This window comes from Harpegnathos saltator, unplaced genomic scaffold (assembly GCF_003227715.2).
Source record: "Harpegnathos saltator strain DR-91 unplaced genomic scaffold, Hsal_v8.6 scaffold71, whole genome shotgun sequence".
Classification (NCBI taxonomy): Eukaryota; Metazoa; Arthropoda; class Insecta; order Hymenoptera; family Formicidae; genus Harpegnathos; species Harpegnathos saltator.
Genome location: NW_020230549.1, coordinates 150718 through 169673, shown reverse-complemented (window position 1 = coordinate 169673; position 18956 = coordinate 150718). Strand labels below are relative to the sequence as shown.

At 47.4% G+C, this 18956-nt stretch overlaps 1 protein-coding gene across 6 annotated transcripts; it reads left to right on the top strand.

The window, feature by feature from the left end:
- Window positions 1–993: 993 nt before the first annotated feature.
- On the top strand, window positions 994–18885 carry ACC (acetyl-CoA carboxylase). 6 transcript variants are annotated; one of them, XM_025305760.1, is made up of 13 exons: window positions 1318–1386; window positions 3962–4009; window positions 4237–4555; window positions 9154–9277; window positions 9729–10059; window positions 10289–10586; window positions 10675–10888; window positions 10961–11294; window positions 11525–11985; window positions 12107–15955; window positions 16035–16314; window positions 16644–16924; window positions 16986–17600. In XM_025305760.1, the coding sequence occupies exons 3-13, from the start codon at window positions 4368–4370 to the stop codon at window positions 17598–17600; spliced, it is 6975 nt and encodes a 2324-aa protein (XP_025161545.1). In that variant the 5' UTR covers window positions 1318–1386; window positions 3962–4009; window positions 4237–4367. The 6 variants fall into 6 exon arrangements, with proteins under 6 accessions (XP_025161543.1, XP_011155009.1, XP_025161545.1 ...); XM_011156708.3 differs by lacking the exon at window positions 1318–1386 and adding an exon at window positions 3365–3578 and having other exon boundaries at window positions 16986–18885; XM_025305758.1 differs by lacking the exon at window positions 3962–4009 and having other exon boundaries at window positions 994–1386.
- The last annotated feature ends 71 nt before the right edge of the window (window positions 18886–18956 follow it).

Here is an 18956-nt window from a genome sequence, read left to right as displayed (position 1 = left end):
TAATCTATTGTGATTGGTCTATTTTTATTCTTATTGACTGTTGCCTGGCATTGTACAAAGGACTTCACTCTTAAGGCTCGTCTACATTAGCTGTAAGAGTAAGGCTGTAAGGTTGCAAGACACGAAATGAAATATTTTCATTCGCTGACAGCTTACGTTACAGCCTTATAGCCTTACTCTTACAGCTATTGTAGACGAGCCTTTAGGCCTGGTCTACAATACGTGTCGTAAGTTGTAAGCCGTAAGAATTGGCGAATCACAGTCGATTATTACAAAAATAATCGGCTATAATTGGTCAGTTCTTACGGCTTACAGCTTACAACACGTATTGTAGACCAGGTCTTAAGACTCATCTACATTAGCTGTAAGAGTAAGGCTGTAAGGCTGTAACGTAAGCTGTCAGCGAATGAAAATATTTCATTTCGTGTCTTGCAACCTTACAGCCTTATTCTTACAGCTAATGTAGACGAGCCTTTACAGCTATTGTAGACGAGCCTTAAGCGTGGTCTACAATGGCAGTAAGCAGTAAGAAGTAAGCGTAACAGTAAGAAATGGACCAACCACAGTTGATTATTTTTGTCATATTCGACTGTGATTGGTTTATTTCTTACCGCTTACGCTTACTATTTACTGCTTACTGCCATTGTAGACAACGCTTTAAAGGCTCGTCTACAATAGCTGTAAGAGTAAGGCTATAAGGCTGTAACGTAAGCTGTCAGCGAATGAAAATATTTCATTTCGTGTCTTGCAACCTTACAGCCTTACTCTTACAGCTAATGTAGACGAGCCTTAAGAGTAAGGCTGTAAGGTTGCAAGGCACGAAATGAAATATTTTCATTCGCTGACAGCTTACGTTACAGCCTTACAGCCTTACTCTTACAGCTATTGTAGACGAGCCTTAACGTGCAGCCACGTGGAGTGCGATCCCGTCAGCTCCTGCTCTCTAGCGGCTGACAGTTAATTTCACTATGTCCGACTCCTGCGTACACTTGATCGATAAAAAGGGGCGCGAAATTCACGTGAACGCAACGGCGAGTGCTGAGTGGGGAAAGGGACAGAGAGCGGTCAGTGTCGGTATACGAATTTTTGCGTCCCGCTAAGGCAGCGATCAGTCGAGGGACCGCTCGTGCGGAAGGGAAAAAATATATGGTCGTCGCGGTGACGGTAACAGGAATATTCGCAGGACGAACGGGAGCGCGATCGACCTGCTCGACTCGACGAGCTACCTCGGGGAACGTGATACGCCGACGTTTGGTGTTCTCGCGAATTTGACGTTTCGTGCAGTCGCGTGACGACTTGAACGACTCGAATGACAGAACAGGAACGAAGGGACGATCCTAACCTCAAGGAGGGGCGAGCGACTCCGCCGCGCAAGATCCGTCACCGGTAAGTCATACTACGTACGCTGCTGGCTAGGTCGTGGGAAGGAAACAGAAGAGAGTAAACATTACGGTACTCCGTGTTGCGAGATCGCGGAGATCAGGAACGTGAGCATCAAGGAGTGAGAGAGAGAGAGAGAGAGAGAGAGAGAGAGAGTGAGATAAAGAGAAAGAGAGAGAAAGACAGAGCGTTGATTGCAAGCGTCATATCAACATCATGTTCGCACGTTGCCACCAGCCCGGTCCCGAGCCGTGATATACAGTCCACCGGCTACCAGGCACCGTTCATCTGAGACCAATCGTCGCGGCCTCAACGTCGCCTGACTCTCCTTTCGGCCAATCGCTGTCCTCCCTTCATTTTTTTATGGCCTCGTGTGTGAAAATCTATAACCACGCGCGCACGCACGCACGCACGTACGTACGTACGTACGTACGTATGTACGTATGTATGCCCGCTCGCTCGCCACGGCCACCCCGTTCAAAATGCGATCTCGATCGCGGTGTGATGACACGCCAAGGTATTTTTGTTCCTCGTGAAAAGAGGGAAATCTAGCGCCGAAAGCGAGGAAGGGATAGAGAGAGAGACGAAAGAGTCGAATCTCGTTCTCGTGAGTGAATGCGAGCGAGTGCGCGCGCGAATTCGGGCGCGACTCCGTCCGTTAGCTTCGCCGTCGCTTCGACGATTTCTTCCGCGTCCCGCTTTGCTCGCGAGACATCGCACGTTAATGGACAACGTTGATGGACCGGTTCTCGGTGTAATTAGATCTCTGTGAATCGGAATTGCGCGAGACGAAAAACCGTTTGCTGGTTATCGTCGCGCTCGTCGACGAGCGTCGACTTCGTCGAGATTCTTCGCGGAGGAATTCGCGCAGGTGACCCTCGGGCAGTCTTACCTCGTTCCCCGTCGTGGCTTACGTCGCTTAGAAGCGCAAACACAGGAATATTTGCATGCCGACGAGCTTGAATATCGTTTAGACACGTGGCGTTAGCATTCGCATTAGTTTTCATTTCCGCGACAACAGGAGCACCGGGCTCGCGCTTCATCTCGTCCGTCGCTTATTAGCAGATGCTTGCGCGCTTGTAATGCTCGAGCTGATCGCGGGATTGATCTCTGAGACAAGAAGTCTCCTAGTTCGTCGTCTGCGAACGCTCGCTGGCGCCGAATAGACGACGCGCCGCGTATCTTCCCTCTCGGCTGCGCGATAATAGGCGCGCTCGCGGTCTCCGAGAGCGACGAGGTAAACACAAAGTGCGCTTTAACGAATGTATTTACGTCGCTCGTGTACATATGTACATATGCAAATGAACGAATATATCTGTCCCGTATGTTACAAGCTCGCCACGTCGTCGGTCCGCCTTCTGCGCGCGGGAATTGGCTAAGCAAAGAGGAGCGCGCGGCGCCGGGGTCTCTTCTTTTTGGCACAATTTTCCGCCGTTAAAGCGAGGCAAGTGTCACGAGCTCGGCGAGATGAAGGAAATTTCAGTGCAGCCTCAGCTGGTCCAGCTAGAGAGAACGGACCTCCGGCAACGCGAGAGTCTCCAATCGAGCTCCGAATTTCGACGGGAGAGCGAAGAGAGACGCGCACGAGGTCGGCGCGACCGGAGGACCGAGGATGAGGTCGCGGGGTGTCCTTCGAGTCGCCTTCACCTTGACTCGAGGTCCCAGGAGAGACGCGAAGATCACTTCTCACTCGGTCGATACTTGCGATGATTATTACATGTCGCGACACGAGGATCTCGAAAGAGAAGCGAAAGCGGGCGGTTGCACGCGCGCGCGCGCTGTCATCTGGACAGCGACGGACACGGCTTGTCATGCCGTCGTCACGAGTTGCGTACTCGAAGTTGCCACGACGTGCAACGCGCGGCGACCCTTGAACCCGCGCGCTCAGTCGTGTCCGGTCGAACGACATATGCCCCGCGCATGGCGGACGGCGCGCGACTTCCTCTGTCTTGTCGTCGGTTATCGTCATTTGGATCAGCGCGCGGGTGGTCAGTAGTCGTCTCGGTACCGTCTTTGGTAGTCGTTGGCCACGAGTCGTTGGCGGGAGATCCTGTGAGAGTCGCGCGACAGCTACTTGTCTTGTCCTGCCTGCTCTTCGTGGCATTGCTTAGATGCAACTCGACGCGGGAGCAGAAGTGAAGTTGAGGTGAAGCACGCGGCGGCTGGTATGCTACGCTCTCTTCTGGGCTACCTGTTCGGTACATTCGCCGTAGTTCATATTGTATACGTATGCGCGGGGCACGTGCGCGCCGTGCCTCCGTACCCGCGTCCTTCGGGCGGCCCTCTCGCTCCTGTCTCGTTTCCTTTCTTAGTTCTTCTTCTTCTTTATTTTTTTTCTCTTTGAAGATCCTTCTCTTCTCCGCTGAAGATCCGCGGCTCGCGGCAGTGTAGCTGCGTTCCTCTCTCCCTGTTCTTCTTTCTTCTTCTTCTTCTTCTTCTTCTTCTTCTTCTTCTCCGCTTCCTCTTGTTTCTCTTCCCGAGATCCTTTCCGGTACCGCGCGAGCGTTACAGCTTCTTACATCAGCGATCTCTTCGGAGGACACCGCTCGTCTCTTTCAAAAGAGTTTCTCTGTCTCAAAAGGGTCTCCCCGTGAGAACGCCACGGTCCTGGCAGAACTGATTCCTCTGGGTGAGTAGCGATCCCTCGCAACGTGGACTTTACTCCCTCTTCTGACTGTTTGCTCATCTCCCGAACGTTTTATCTTAACATCGCGCTGTTTGTTCTCTGATTTATCTGCTTTCCGACTTAACACTGCCTGCCCGCGAGAGATAGTCGTATTTGTACCTTGACAGTTCATTCAGACGAACGAGCACGATCCGAACGCAGCGCGCGTATACGCGAATGTGTTTTTGAAGGTAACGTCGAGCACGCGGACGGACAGCCGAGCGAGCGCGATCCGTCCGATTCCTCCGACTCTTCATCAGGATCGAGCGAGGAGATCGCTCCGGAGGTGGTTCCCCCTGCTTGCTCGCGGTCCACTCGCGAGATGTCGGAAACGCCGGTGAGTTTCGTCGTCGGGGAGCCCGACCCTGACCCCGGTCCTGATCCCAGCGAGGTGCTGGAAATCCAGGATAGCTTCCCGAGCGAGGGAAGCGAGCTTCCCGCCGGCTTGTCGCAGTCGCAGTCGCAGCCGAATACCACGGCAGGATTGGTAGAACGCCGTAAGCGCCTCAGGTGAATCTCCCCCCGCTACGCGCGTTACAAGACGAGCAAAAACACACCCGAATGGCCCAAGTCCTCCGAATGCGAGCGAGATTGTCAGGTACTTGTCAGAAAGTCCGAAGGTCTGAGCTTCGCAGGTTCAAAGGTCGCATTCGCGCGGCTCATCGTCTCTCGCTGCAATTTGTAGATGTCCATCGCGCGATGAACGGAAAAAAAGAAGCGGACGAAACGAAGGAGCAAGAAAAAAAGAGTTCACATACAATTACGCAACTCGCTTAGCCTCACGTCGCCGCCGCGTGCAAGAAGCAACAATCGGAAGAGCCGGGAAGGGGGAGGGAGGAGAGAATTTGAAACACTCGCACGCGCACATGCGTTTTCTTACTCGGTCCTGTAACCTTCGTTCTTCACCTTCGTGACACCGCGACGGAGAACGCGGGAATTGAATATGTAGCTGTAACTTATACGCTGAACATCGCTGTCTCATCCGATAAAAACGGACGTTTGTTTTATAATGAATTCCGTTGCATATACTATCTATCTATTGCGAAGTCACCCCTGCGCCGAAGCTCCGGCGCGACAGCTTCGTTATCGCGCGACGTTATCGCGTGTTATTTAACAGCGCAGAATACGCATTTATCGGATAATTCGCTGGTAAAGATACCTAGAGCACACGAGACATTTGCGTTATGCGTTCGCGCTTGCATAATTCTTGCGGTTTTAGATGTGAGCGGTGATGCAAACTGTTATCACTTTTCGTGGTTGTCATGAAGAGAGAAGTGCAGCGGCACCGAAGGATAAATAACATTAATTGGTTCTCGTTAGTTGCGTCTCGATTCAGGCTCATTAAAAAAAAAAGTAATTTCAGAACAAGCGGAATCATCCTTTTAGAGGATTTTATTCTTATATATGGATATGTTCTTATATATATCAAGAGGATTTTTCTCAGATTTCTCTTAAGAGGAGAATATCATAAACGCATTATTCTTAGAAGGATTATATGATATATGTGTAATGCAAATCTTATTGATTTTAATATGAATTTCCTCTTATACACAAATTATTTAACCTTTTTTTAAGAGGATTATTATTTATTCTTACTGTACTTTATTCTTACTGGTTATACTAGTTAATTTGAAAAAATTATGTATAGCGGAAAGTAATATATATATATAGATGTACTTCTGGCTTCAGTTCTACAATAAGTAGGTACGAATGAAATAAGATCATCACAACAAACAAATTTCCAATTAGTTTTGTTATGGACTTCGTAGCTACAAAGATGTTCATCATAACCAATTGTATGAAACTTAATTAAAAGAAAGAATATATTATTCAATTTCTTACAACAGATTATAAATTGTATTTGACCAAATATGGGTTATCTTCGTTATATGTCACAGTAACACATATAGCTTTTTTAAAAAGCGTTCCATGAATATATGATTATTTTTCCGTTCATGTCTGGAAGTAGAGCATGACTGAACAAAAGAAGCCGACATTCAAATCAACATATTCCCCTTCATATAAGAGGAAAATTATTTGATATAAGAGGAAATTCTCTTGAAATAAGAGGAAAATTTATGAAATAAGAGGAAGTTAGATCAATATCTAATAAATTTTAGATGAATGGTTCATTTTATTCGCTTTATCGAAGGAGGAATTCTTTTTCTGTAAAAGGCTTCACCTTGTATTAGAATATGAGACTATGAGAAAAATCACTTTATAAATAGAATATTTTTTTTTGGATGGCGCTCATACTTGTTATCAACTTGTTAGGCGCCTTCGTGAAGAGCCGATAACGCACGTGTGTACAGATTTCTTCTCTCTCTCCCTTTCTCTTTCTCTCTCTCTCTCTCTCTCTCTCTCTCTCTCTCTCTCTCTCTCTCTCTCTCTCTCTTATTTTCGCGCACAACAAACAAACAAACAAGCAGCCGCATGTACACACGCACACGCGTGTGGGAGTTGCACAAGTCCGTAAACAAGACGAATGTAAGACTCTCGTTCGTTAATGTTTCACTCGCGGAACATTCGCGGCGAATCAATCACTTCCTGCAACGCTCCTGTGCGTGGCGTCGACGTAAGATGCACAAAACATCCAACAATTACGCAATATCTTTGACGCTGCGTTCTCGAGCATTAGTATGACCTTGCCGCTACGTCGGCTTTAACACGTTGATCAATTCATCCGAGCTCCGTCGAAGGAGCGAACGTCGTCGTATCTTTGCGGTAGAGATGAAGGGACAGACTTTTATAAAAGAGTTAACGCTCTTGGAATCCCACCGTGCAAGGCTGACGATGACTACTCGTCCTGTAAACTAATAAGCGAGTGCTTCGTAAGCAAATTTTGAAATCACACGGATTCAGCACGGCGGCGTCGCATGACGATATATCGACGAAACGATGCGGAGAGTTTGTCGTTTCCTCTTTTGCCAGGTTGTTGCCTCCCGGCAATATGCGTTATTATACGCGACGTGTGCACGATAGCTGAATACTTCACATCAAAGGTATCCGACACTAATCTCAACAATTCGCCAAAATTACGCGTCCTGTAAAATTTACGAGAAGAAACACGCACATTTGCATTCACTCAACTTTGCTGTTATTTTTTTTACATTCGCATGCTTTGTCGTTCCTCATGGAAGTGGAAGGTAGGCAACGGGATTCGTCAGTATCGTCCGTAAAAATATAACTTAAATAACAGGTAGTTATTATTAGACGAAAATTTGAGGACCGTAATGATATACATGTTTTTTCCTGCATTCAAGGATGTCGCGTCGTGAAGGTAGGGGCACTACTGCCAGACGTCAAAAGAAAAAGTTGTTGGTCGAAGAATATCATATCGAGGAATAGTCAGCACTGCTCCTTCTAGCGCGACAGTCAACGCGACGATAAGTCCGTGCGATTTCTCTTTTGTTCCTTTGAGCTTTGAAATTCGGGATCTCGTAAGATTGTGTGTGGATAGTTGCGATTTGTGAAATCTCTCTCTCTCTCTCTCTCTATGTGTGTGTGTGTGTGTGTGTGTAGATATATATGTATGTATGTGTATATATATATATATATATATATTATCAAGAATGTTATTCTGCAAATATGATTAAAGTAAACGCTTATGTTGTAGCAGTTTATTATACCATTTAACTAAATGAAACTATTTCTTCCTTTCCTGATTTAATAGCATTTCTCCTAAATGAAAAAAGGAAAAAATAGTTTCATTTAATTAATGATATATATATTTTTTATATAGATTCTCGCACGTGTTAAACTCGCAGAATTATCGTAAAAATAATGTGCTGCATACTTTTGTGCCTTATTTGCTGGTACTTATTTGCATTGTAGACAGAGCATTTATATTTCATTTAAATTGACCAACAGGTCTTGACCATCGCAAGGACACGTCTTATTCTTTAATTACGTCGAAGCTGAATAACTTGCCCGACTTTTTTGTTTGTGTCATCGCTTGCATCATAGTTTTTTATTTTATAAGAATTATTTTTTAATTATACTCTACTTTTGCGACTTACTAATCGCGCAATGCAACATTTCCGACATTAACAACGGATAAAGTTGCAATTTCTTGTGACGATTGATCTTGTGTATGATTGATGCGACATGATTTGATCATTTTTATTCAACTGAAATTATTTATTTCATTTAAATAAAAGAATTTATACACAAGTTAATATGTTATATACAAATAGCCACCGGATAAATATATTTTATTTCTCGGACATCTTTTTCTTTCTCAGGGCCGGTTGTTCCAACTTCTTGGTAAGTTAACTGATAGTTAAATCATGTTTGTCTTTGTCTTTCCTTCAATTTAAACGAAGACAGACATACGACTTAACTATCGATTACCAAGAAGTTGGAACAACCGGCTCAGAATGTGTAAAGGTCATATATATAATTTATATCTAATCATATCATTTTATATAATCACTTTCTTTACGGATAGTTAGAAATTTCAAGTTTATCAGCGATCGTGGAATCGGTCGATCGTTATCTGAGATTTCGTGCGTTTATTCGTTTCTGTCAACGGAGTTTGATTTTGATAAACGTTTGGATACGTTTGCTCACGAGTCGCGCGATGAAACGAATGAAAAGATTCGTCTTAGCGGAAAAGACTGTGAAGGATCCAAATTGGAAGAGCTCGGATAATTTGTTGCTGAATGTCCGTAAAATCATACCGAAGAACGATGAAGAAGGCGGTAGCAAGTACGAAGAGAAGAATACGGACGAATCGGGAGCGACGCATCCGTCGACGTTAGAATCAACGTAATCACATTTTATTTTAGGCGTTTGCGATCATCGAACGTTTTTTATTACAATAATACCTGCGATTATTCAAGGCAATGTTTTCTTCGACCTTTGCATTTAATGAAATAAGCGCCGAAAGTATTGCGATACTATGAATGGAATATCGCAGCTCTATTTAAACGAGTATTCTACTTCTCGTATTCGGTTGAATTGATGATACGATATGTTTTTGCTCGTATTGTATTGAATATTAATGATTAACGTGTCTAATGTGCATATATATATATATATATATATGTGCATATTAAGTAATGCAAGTTGAGCTGAATTGTAACTACGTGCGTGATTTTTGACAGGCCCAGCATGTCGCAGGGCACGGTGATGATCCAAGCGCAAAGTCGGCACCAAGAAAAGGACTTCACCGTCGCGACTCCCGAGGAATTTGTCCATCGTTTCGGCGGCAGCAGAGTTATCAACAAGGTGACTACAGTACCACTCAAAAGTTCCGAACACCCTATAGTTTCGGAGTAAAAGATCGAAACTGGAAAAGAATTATTCTTAGCAAGAAAAGATAGTTTTATATCTAAATCTATAGGGTATTCCACGCATACACATAGCACGCACAAAATTTATGTATTATGCGAGTGTAATGAGTGAACGTCGAGGACCGAAAAAAAAAGTGGACATATATATTGTCCTGAACAATCAGGATCTTGAAGTTCGGAAACTGAAGCAATTTTTCGAAAAGTCCGAAATACTGAAAGTTCCGGCAATATCGAAATTCAATAGATTTTTTACTTCGTCTTTCTTAAAACGTTCATATTACGCAACTTGGTCCATTTATATCTTCAAGTCTTCTGTAGATAGTACGCATTCAACGACATCAATGCCGACAGACACGCGAGTTTCAACGATATGGTCTTCCTTTCAGGTGTTGATCGCCAACAATGGTATCGCGGCAGTGAAATGCATGCGATCGGTACGACGATGGTCTTACGAGATGTTTAAAAACGAGAGGGCCGTGCGTTTTGTGGTGATGGTCACGCCGGAAGATTTGAAGGCGAACGCGGAATACATCAAAATGGCAGACCAGTACGTGCCTGTACCGGGTGGGACCAACAACAACAATTATGCTAACGTGGAACTGATCGTCGATATCGCGATACGTACTCAAGTCCAAGCAGTTTGGGCCGGATGGGGCCACGCTTCGGAAAATCCTAAACTTCCGGAACTACTCCACAAAAATAACATCTGCTTTATTGGTACAAACACAAAAGTCGGATTAACCAAATTATAAAAAGAAAAAAAAAAGACAAAAGAAAGAAAGAAAGAGAAGGAATTATTACGTACGCGCAGTTTGCGTTTCCCGGATTGTCTGTTGTTCCGTCGATGTCGCATAAGAGTCGTTAAGATTGCTTTCGCGCGTACATTAACACATTTTCACATGCCGCTCAAGCTTTCGCACTCTCACATCTCTACGTTTTCCGGCAGGACCATCCGAGAGAGCTATGTGGGCCCTGGGTGACAAAATCGCGTCCAGCATAGTCGCCCAGACCGCGGACGTGCCGACTCTGCCTTGGTCGGGATCGGAGTTGAAAGCGCAATATAGCGGCAAGAAGATCAAGATATCCTCGGAGCTTTTCAGGAAAGGATGCGTCGCCAGCGTGGAGGAGTGTCTAGCGGCAGCTAATAAGATCGGTTTTCCGATTATGGTGAAGGCGAGCGAAGGTGGCGGCGGCAAAGGAATCAGAAAGGTTGAGAATGCCGAGGAATTACCGGCTTTGTTTAGGTGAGCTCTGAAGTTTCCATACACAGGTTGATCATCTCCGTTATGTCACGCTGAATAATCCGATATCCTGCGATATTACGATGATCAGGCAAGTTCAAACCGAGATCCCAGGCTCACCGATCTTCATCATGAAGCTGGCCAAGTGCGCTCGCCATTTGGAAGTGCAATTATTAGCTGATAATTATGGCAACGCGATATCATTGTTCGGACGTGACTGCTCTATCCAGAGAAGGCATCAGAAGATCATCGAGGAGGCGCCAGCCGTCATAGCCAAGCCGGAGGTTTTCGAAGAAATGGAAAAAGTAAGCACTGCATATCTCTCGGCGATAATTAGCTATTGTTGCGTTATTAATTGTTTTATCGTCGTATCATAGGCTGCTGTGAGGCTAGCGAAAATGGTGGGATACGTTAGCGCGGGCACTGTTGAGTATCTGTACGACACGACCGGTAGATACTACTTTTTGGAGTTGAATCCCCGTCTCCAAGTGGAGCATCCTTGTACCGAGATGGTGTCGGATGTGAATTTACCGGCGGCCCAGCTGCAGATAGCGATGGGTTTACCGTTGCACCAGATCAAAGACATACGTCTTCTATACGGCGAGAACCCCTGGGGCGACAATACGATCGATTTCGATCAGCCACGTCACAAACCTCAACCGTGGGGTCACGTTATCGCGGCTCGAATTACCAGCGAAAACCCGGACGAAGGTAAAATTGTTCTCTTCATAAAGTCAACGCGTTGCATCTCGCCATGTGCGAATTATTGTGTGAATTACGTGTGAATTAGAAACACGTCTGGTAATTTGATGAATCATTCACATTCTTTGACTCTGCATCTTACCAGCACTTTTCCAGCAAGTAAACATTACTTGTCGTCCTTGGAGAATAAGTACGTACTTGGTGATTTGCGTATAAATTATAATTCGCTCGGTTTTCAGGCTTCAAGCCGAGTTCTGGCACGGTGCAGGAGTTGAACTTCCGATCATCCAAGAACGTGTGGGGCTACTTCTCGGTCGGAGCGTCCGGCGGGCTGCACGAGTTCGCGGACTCGCAATTCGGCCATTGCTTTTCGTGGGGCGAAAATCGCGATCAGGCTAGGGAAAATTTGGTCGTAGCTCTGAAAGAACTGAGTATCAGAGGCGACTTTAGGACAACAGTCGAGTATCTCATCACTCTGCTGGAGACCGAGTCCTTCCTGCAGAATAACATAGACACAGCCTGGCTCGACTTGCTGATCGCGGAACGTGTGCGAAGCGACAAACCGGATCTCCTGTTGGCTGTTACTTGCGGCGCGCTTCATATCGCCGACAGAACGATCACAGCTGCGTTTGCTGGGTTCCAAACAGCCTTGGAGAAAGGCCAAATACAAGCCAGCAACGACCTAGACAATGTCGTTGACGTAAGTCGATATTTTCTCTCGTAAGCTTGCGTAACGGACAACCTCGATTTTATGCGATTCTTGCGTATTCAAATGTATTCGTTCAAAGGTCTGTCTTTATTTATCCGCATATATATCGCAGGTAGAACTTATTAACGATGGATATAAGTACAAAGTGCAAGCTGCTAAATCTGGTCCCAATAGCTACTTCCTCGTGATGAACGGCTCTTTCAAAGAGGTGGAAGTACATCGCATGTCGGACGGGGGTTTGCTACTTTCGCTAGACGGTGCTAGTTTCACGACTTACATGAGGGAGGAGGTGGACCGTTACAGGATCGTCATCGGAAACCAGACGTGTATCTTCGAGAAGGACAATGACCCGTCCTTGTTGAGGTCACCGTCTGCTGGCAAGTTGATCAACTTCTTGGTCGAAGACGGCGGTCATGTCGGCGCCAGTCAGGCGTACGCCGAGATCGAAGTGATGAAGATGGTGATGACTGTCACCGCTAGTGAGGCAGGCAGCGTGTATTACGTAAAGAGACCCGGTGCTGTATTGGAAGCCGGCACGTTGATCGCGCATCTCGAGCTGGATGATCCGTCACTGGTGACGAAGGCGCAGGAATACATAGGACAGTTTCCCGCGGCAGCGGCGTTCGCGATGCCAGAGAAACTGAATCACCTACATGCCAAGTACCGAAATGCCCTGGAGAACACACTGGCCGGTTACTGTCTGCCAGATCCGTACCATCTGCCGCGTTTGCGCGAGCTCATTGAGAAGTTCATGTTCTCGTTGCGCGATCCCAACCTACCGCTGCTAGAGTTGCAGGAGGTGATCGCGACGATATCCGGCCGAATCCCGATTTCCGTGGAAAAGAAGATTCGTAAGCTGATGTCCTTGTACGAGCGGAATATCACGTCGGTCTTGGCTCAGTTCCCTAGTCAACAAATCGCCGCCGTGATCGACGGACACGCGGCGACTTTGTCTAAGAGAGCTGAGCGGGATGTTTTCTTCTTGACCACCCAGGCGATCGTGCAGTTGGTTCAAAGGTACCGAAACGGCATACGTGGCCGCATGAAGACCGCCGTGCACGAGCTGCTCCGGCAATATTACACGGTCGAGAGCCAATTCCAGCAGGGTCACTACGACAAATGTGTTTCTGCTCTGATAGAGAAGCACAAGGACGACGTGGCCACGGTGACTGGTATGATATTCAGTCACAACCAAGTGACAAAGAAGAACGTGCTGGTTACCATGCTGATTGACCATCTATGGGCGAACGAGCCTGGTCTCACTGACGAGTTGTCCAGCACGCTGACGGAATTGACCAGCCTCAATCGCACGGAGCATAGTCGCGTCGCCCTGAGAGCCAGGCAAGTGTTGATCGCTGCCCACCAACCCGCCTATGAGTTGAGGCACAACCAGATGGAGTCCATATTTCTCTCGGCGGTAGATATGTACGGCCATGATTTCCACCCGGAGAATCTGCAGAAACTCATCCTTTCGGAAACGTCCATCTTCGACATCCTCCATGACTTCTTCTACCACTGTAATCGCGCGGTCTGCAACGCTGCATTGGAAGTTTACGTGCGACGAGCTTACATCAGCTACGACCTCACGTGCTTGCAGCATTTGGAGCTATCAGGCGAGATTCCGTTGGTGTACTTCCAGTTCGTCTTGCCCAGCAATCACCCCAATCGGCAGAATCAGTCGCTGGTAGATCACAGAGCTGGCGCGATGGCGGCCTTCCAAGATCTCGAGCAGTTTGGCCAATACGCGGACGAGGTCCTGGATCTGCTGGAGGACCTGTCGAGCCCCACGCCGGTGGTGTCCGCGAAACTGCTGGAGGCGGTGGACGCTGTAGGCGGCGAGTCTCGACACAGTACGTCGATTAACGTGTCATTGAGCGTGACGGAGAACGCGGCGACGGCGGCGACGTCGTCGGCGACTACTGGCGACAGATCCGCTGACGAGCCGGTTCACATACTGAGCATCGCTGTAAGAGAGGACGGCACCGAGGACGACGTCACTATGGCCAGACTGTTTGAGAACTGGTGCGCTAGCAACAAGGACGAGTTGATATCTCGCGGCATCCGGAGAGTGACATTCGCTGCACTCCAAAAGAAACAGTTCCCCAAGTTCTTCACTTTCCGTCAGAGAGATGGTTTCGTCGAGGACAGGATCTACCGGCACCTCGAGCCCGGCTGTGCCTTCCAGCTGGAACTGAATCGCATGAGAACGTACGACCTCGAGGCGTTACCCACGTCCAACCAAAAGATGCACTTGTATCTCGGACAGGCGAAGGTCGCGAAGGGCCAGCAAGTCACGGATTACCGTTTCTTCATCCGCTCGATCATACGACACTCTGATCTCATCACGAAGGAGGCCAGCTTCGACTATCTCCACAACGAGGGCGAACGCGTCCTACTCGAGGCCATGGACGAGTTGGAAGTCGCGTTCTCGCATCCCCTCGCCAAGCGCACCGAGTGCAACCACATTTTCCTTAACTTCGTGCCCACAGTCATCATGGACCCCGCCAGGATAGAGGAGAGCGTGACCAGCATGGTGTTGCGCTACGGGCCGAGGTTGTGGAAATTGCACGTGCGACAAGCCGAGATCAAGATGACGATTCGACCCGCCCCGGGCAAGCCGACGTCCAACGTGCGTCTCTGCATCGCTAACGACAGCGGCTACAGCATCGACCTGCACCTTTACACGGAGGCCACCGACCCCAAGACTGGTATCATCCGCTTTGAGTCTTACTCGCCTACGGCGGCGAACGCGGTCAATTGGCGACCAGGTCCTATGCACGGCCTGCCGATCTCCACGCCGTATATGACCAAAGATTACCTGCAGGCGAAGAGGTTCCAAGCGCAAAGCGCTGGCACGACCTACGTGTACGACCTGCCGGACATGTTTCGCCAGCAGGTCGAGAAGATGTGGCAGAGATATATCGAGGAGAGACAGTCGAGCCACGGCTCGATCGCAATGCCCAGCCCAGTGATGGACGTCGTGGAGTTGGTCTTGGACGGAAAACAGCTGGTCGAGCAGAAGCGATTGCCGGGCGAGAACGACGTCGGCATGATCGCATGGCGCTTGACGCTCTACACTCCGGAATATCCGTTCGGCAGGGACATCATACTCATCGCCAATGACCTGACGTATATGATCGGCTCGTTCGGGACGCGCGAGGACCTGGTGTTTTGCAGAGCCTCTGAGAGAGCGAGAGAGCTCGGCTGCCCGCGGATATACTTCAGCGCCAATTCCGGGGCTCGTATCGGCTTAGCCGAGGAGGTGAAGGCACTCTTCAGGATCGCGTGGGAGGACGAGAACGAGCCGGAGAAAGGTTTCAAGTACATCTATCTCACACCGGACGACTACACGCGCTTAGCGCCCTTGAACTCGGTGAAGGCCTCGTTGATCGAGGACCCCACTGGCGAGTCTCGCTACAGGATCACTGACATCATCGGCAAGGACGACGATTTGGGAGTGGAGAACTTGAAGTATGCCGGCCTGATCGCTGGCGAAACGTCGAGAGCCTACGAGGAGATCATTACTATCTCCGTGGTGTCGTGCCGTGCGATCGGCATCGGCTCTTATTTGTTACGTCTCGGCCAGAGGGTCATCCAAATCGAGAACTCGCACATCATCCTAACCGGATACAGAGCGTTGAACGCGGTTCTGGGCCGCGAGGTTTACGCCAGTAACAATCAGCTGGGCGGCACGCAGATCATGCATAACAACGGGGTGTCGCACGCGATCGACGCGCGAGACCTGGACGGCGTGGCGACTATCCTCAAGTGGCTCAGCTACTTCCCCAAGAACAAGGGCGCTCCGCTGCCGATGCTGTTGCCTGTGGTGGACTCGATCGATCGCGAGATCACTTACATGCCCACGAAAACAGCCTATGACCCGCGATGGATGCTCGAGGGCAGACACTGTAGCGAGTCGAATGTCTGGGAGAGCGGCTTCTTCGACCGGGGCTCTTGGCACGTGAGTCCCTCGTTTCGCTTCTACGAGTCCTCGGTTGAGTCAATGTGCTTTTAACTCGCGTCTTTTGGCATGCATACAGGAGATCATGCGGCCCTGGGCGCAAACGGTGGTGACGGGACGAGCCAGACTCGGCGGAATACCCTGCGGTGTGATTGCCGTCGAGACGAGAACAGTCGAGCTGCATTTGCCGGCCGACCCGGCGAACCTGGACTCCGAGGCGAAGACTATATCCCAAGCGGGGCAGGTCTGGTTCCCGGATAGCTCCTACAAAACCGCACAGGCCATTAAAGATTTCGGGAAGGAGGAGATACCGCTGTTCATCTTCGCCAATTGGAGAGGCTTCTCCGGAGGCATGAAAGGTGAAGACAAATCTTCTTACCCGACTAGCTATCTGCGAAAAAAATTATCGCTTCGTATGAATTTTATTTCTATGTTGCCGTAATTGATTACATGTAACATATACATATATGTTCAAAGAACTCCGTTGTACACGAGTACAATTGAAGTAGATACTTGTGTTCGTTGTGACAGCGGCGGACGTCGAGGTTTAATTGAACGACGAAATTCTTCTTTTTTTTTCTTCATTCAACAATCTTTTTCTCGGGGACGTGTGTGATCTTATATGTGGCCATGCTAAGATAATATTTATTTTCATCGTCATTTTTCGCTTTCAACTGCTCACTTTCAGACATGTACGAGCAGATTGTCAAGTTCGGCGCGTACATCGTGGACGGATTACGCGAGTACTGTAGGCCGGTGCTCGTTTATATTCCACCGAATGGAGAGCTCAGGGGTGGCGCGTGGGCCGTCGTGGATCCTACGATAAATCCTCGTTACATGGAGATGTTCGCCGACAACACCAGCAGAGCCGGTGTTTTGGAGCCCGAAGCGATCGTAGAGATCAAGTTCCGGAATAAGGATATTGTGAAAACTATGCACAGAATCGACCTGATTATACAGAAGTTAAAAGTGAGTACGACTCGTTGAGTTTATCAGTCATCATATCGCGACATTTATACGTTTCTCGTAGGAGAAACTGTCGGCCGCAGGCACAACGGAGGAACGAGCCGAGCTCGAGACGCAGATTCGTAAACGCGAGCAGACCCTGGAACCGATGTATCACCAAGTCGCGGTGCATTTCGCCGAGCTCCATGACACCCCGGAGCGGATGTTCGAGAAGAACGCAATCCACGAGATCATTCCATGGAAGAGGGCGCGACGTCTGTTTTACTGGCGGTTGCGTCGTAGACTCCTGGAGGAGGAGATCAGGACCGAAATCTTGTCGACGCAGCCCAGCCTCGACGTCAGGCAGGTAGACGCGATGCTCCGACGCTGGTTTATCGAGGACAAAGGCGCGACGGAGTCCTACTTGTGGGACCAGGACGAAGCTGCGACCTGTTGGCTGGAGGCGCAACGTAAAACCGAGAACAGTGTCGTGTCGCGTAACATAATGTGCGTGAAAAGAGACGCCGTTGTGACGCGTATCAAGGAGGCGTTGGAGGCCTGTCCGGAGATCAGATTAGACGCGGTACTGGAAATCGCGCATAGACTGCAGCCGACCGAACGGGCGGAGTTGCAAAGAACTTTGTCGCAATTAGAAGTGACGGGGCAGGAACACCACACGGACTCGAGCGTCTCGTCCTGAGTCACGCCCGTGTCGGTTACTCACCTCAGCCTGTTACAATATTAGATACGCGCGCATGAAAAGTACAATTCATCATTGGAGTTGCATCGTTGTTCGTATTGATGCCGATATCCATGCTCAATTGACATTTCGCCGACGGTCGAGATTTTTTAGGTGAATGATACACATCGGACGAGGATAATACGCAGAACGTATTTATGCCTTCTCCGTCGGCAAAATGTCAAGGATTAATGATTCTCGGAGAGAGTAGTTGATATTTTCAAATATTCCGCAAAGTTTGGACCCGAATCTTTTCCGTTTGATGTTGAAAAAGTCGCAGAATCTCAGCGATACAAATCTTAGCGAATTTAAAGGTGAGAAATTTCGAGGAATTCCAGTTAACTGTTACGCACTAACGATCAGCTGCTTTCAGACAATTGTTCCTGTTGATGATTGATTGTAGGTTTACAAGGTACTCTGTATAATTAAACGTTGAATTTCTTTTTAAGCGAATACATTTTTGGGAAAACTGTGTCACTGTCATTCCAGAATTGTAGCGAGCTTACGAACTATATAGACGATTGTTGGGGATATATAAAGCGATTATACAGAGCATCCTCGTGATACGTCGCATGTTCCTTCAACTGCGAATTCCTTAACGAACTTTAAGCGTATTCTCCTAAGAGAAGTTTCCAAAGAGAATACTATTCTATGTAACTTTCAAGCTTCCATTAATCATAATTTGTCTTTAATCGATCGTGGGTGTACCAGTTTATGTTAACGTAAATTGTTGATGGAAATAGATGCTACATTATTGCCTTAAGATAAATTGACATTAATTCACAAACATATCATAATTTATTTTTTGTGTCATTCTTTAATAACCTCTAATTTTCCATTTTTTCACAATTTTACGACTAATCGAGATAGATAGGACATCGTTTTTGATAATTTAGCAAAATGATTTGTTGTAGAAATATACATTACTAAATATATACGTAAAATTCTGTATATAATAAAATATACACGTGTGCATGAATGTATATTTGTACACACGCATACACAATACATACACGCACGTACATACACGCGCGTGCGCTTTATATAGTTATGCACATGCGCAAATAAATAATATATATTTATTTTTCGAAGAAAAATGTAGTTAGAGAAATAGATAGAGGAAGAAAGAATGTGTGTGTGTATGTATGTGTGTAATGTTATATACATTAGCTCGCGCAACTGCCACATCTAAATTATATGATTTTTTTTATGCATTCAACAAAAAATCTATACATACATATCACAATGATTTCTTAATTTCCTTCCCTATGTTTGTAAAATATATTTTTCTCCGAAATCGTTGAAGCACACTTGAGA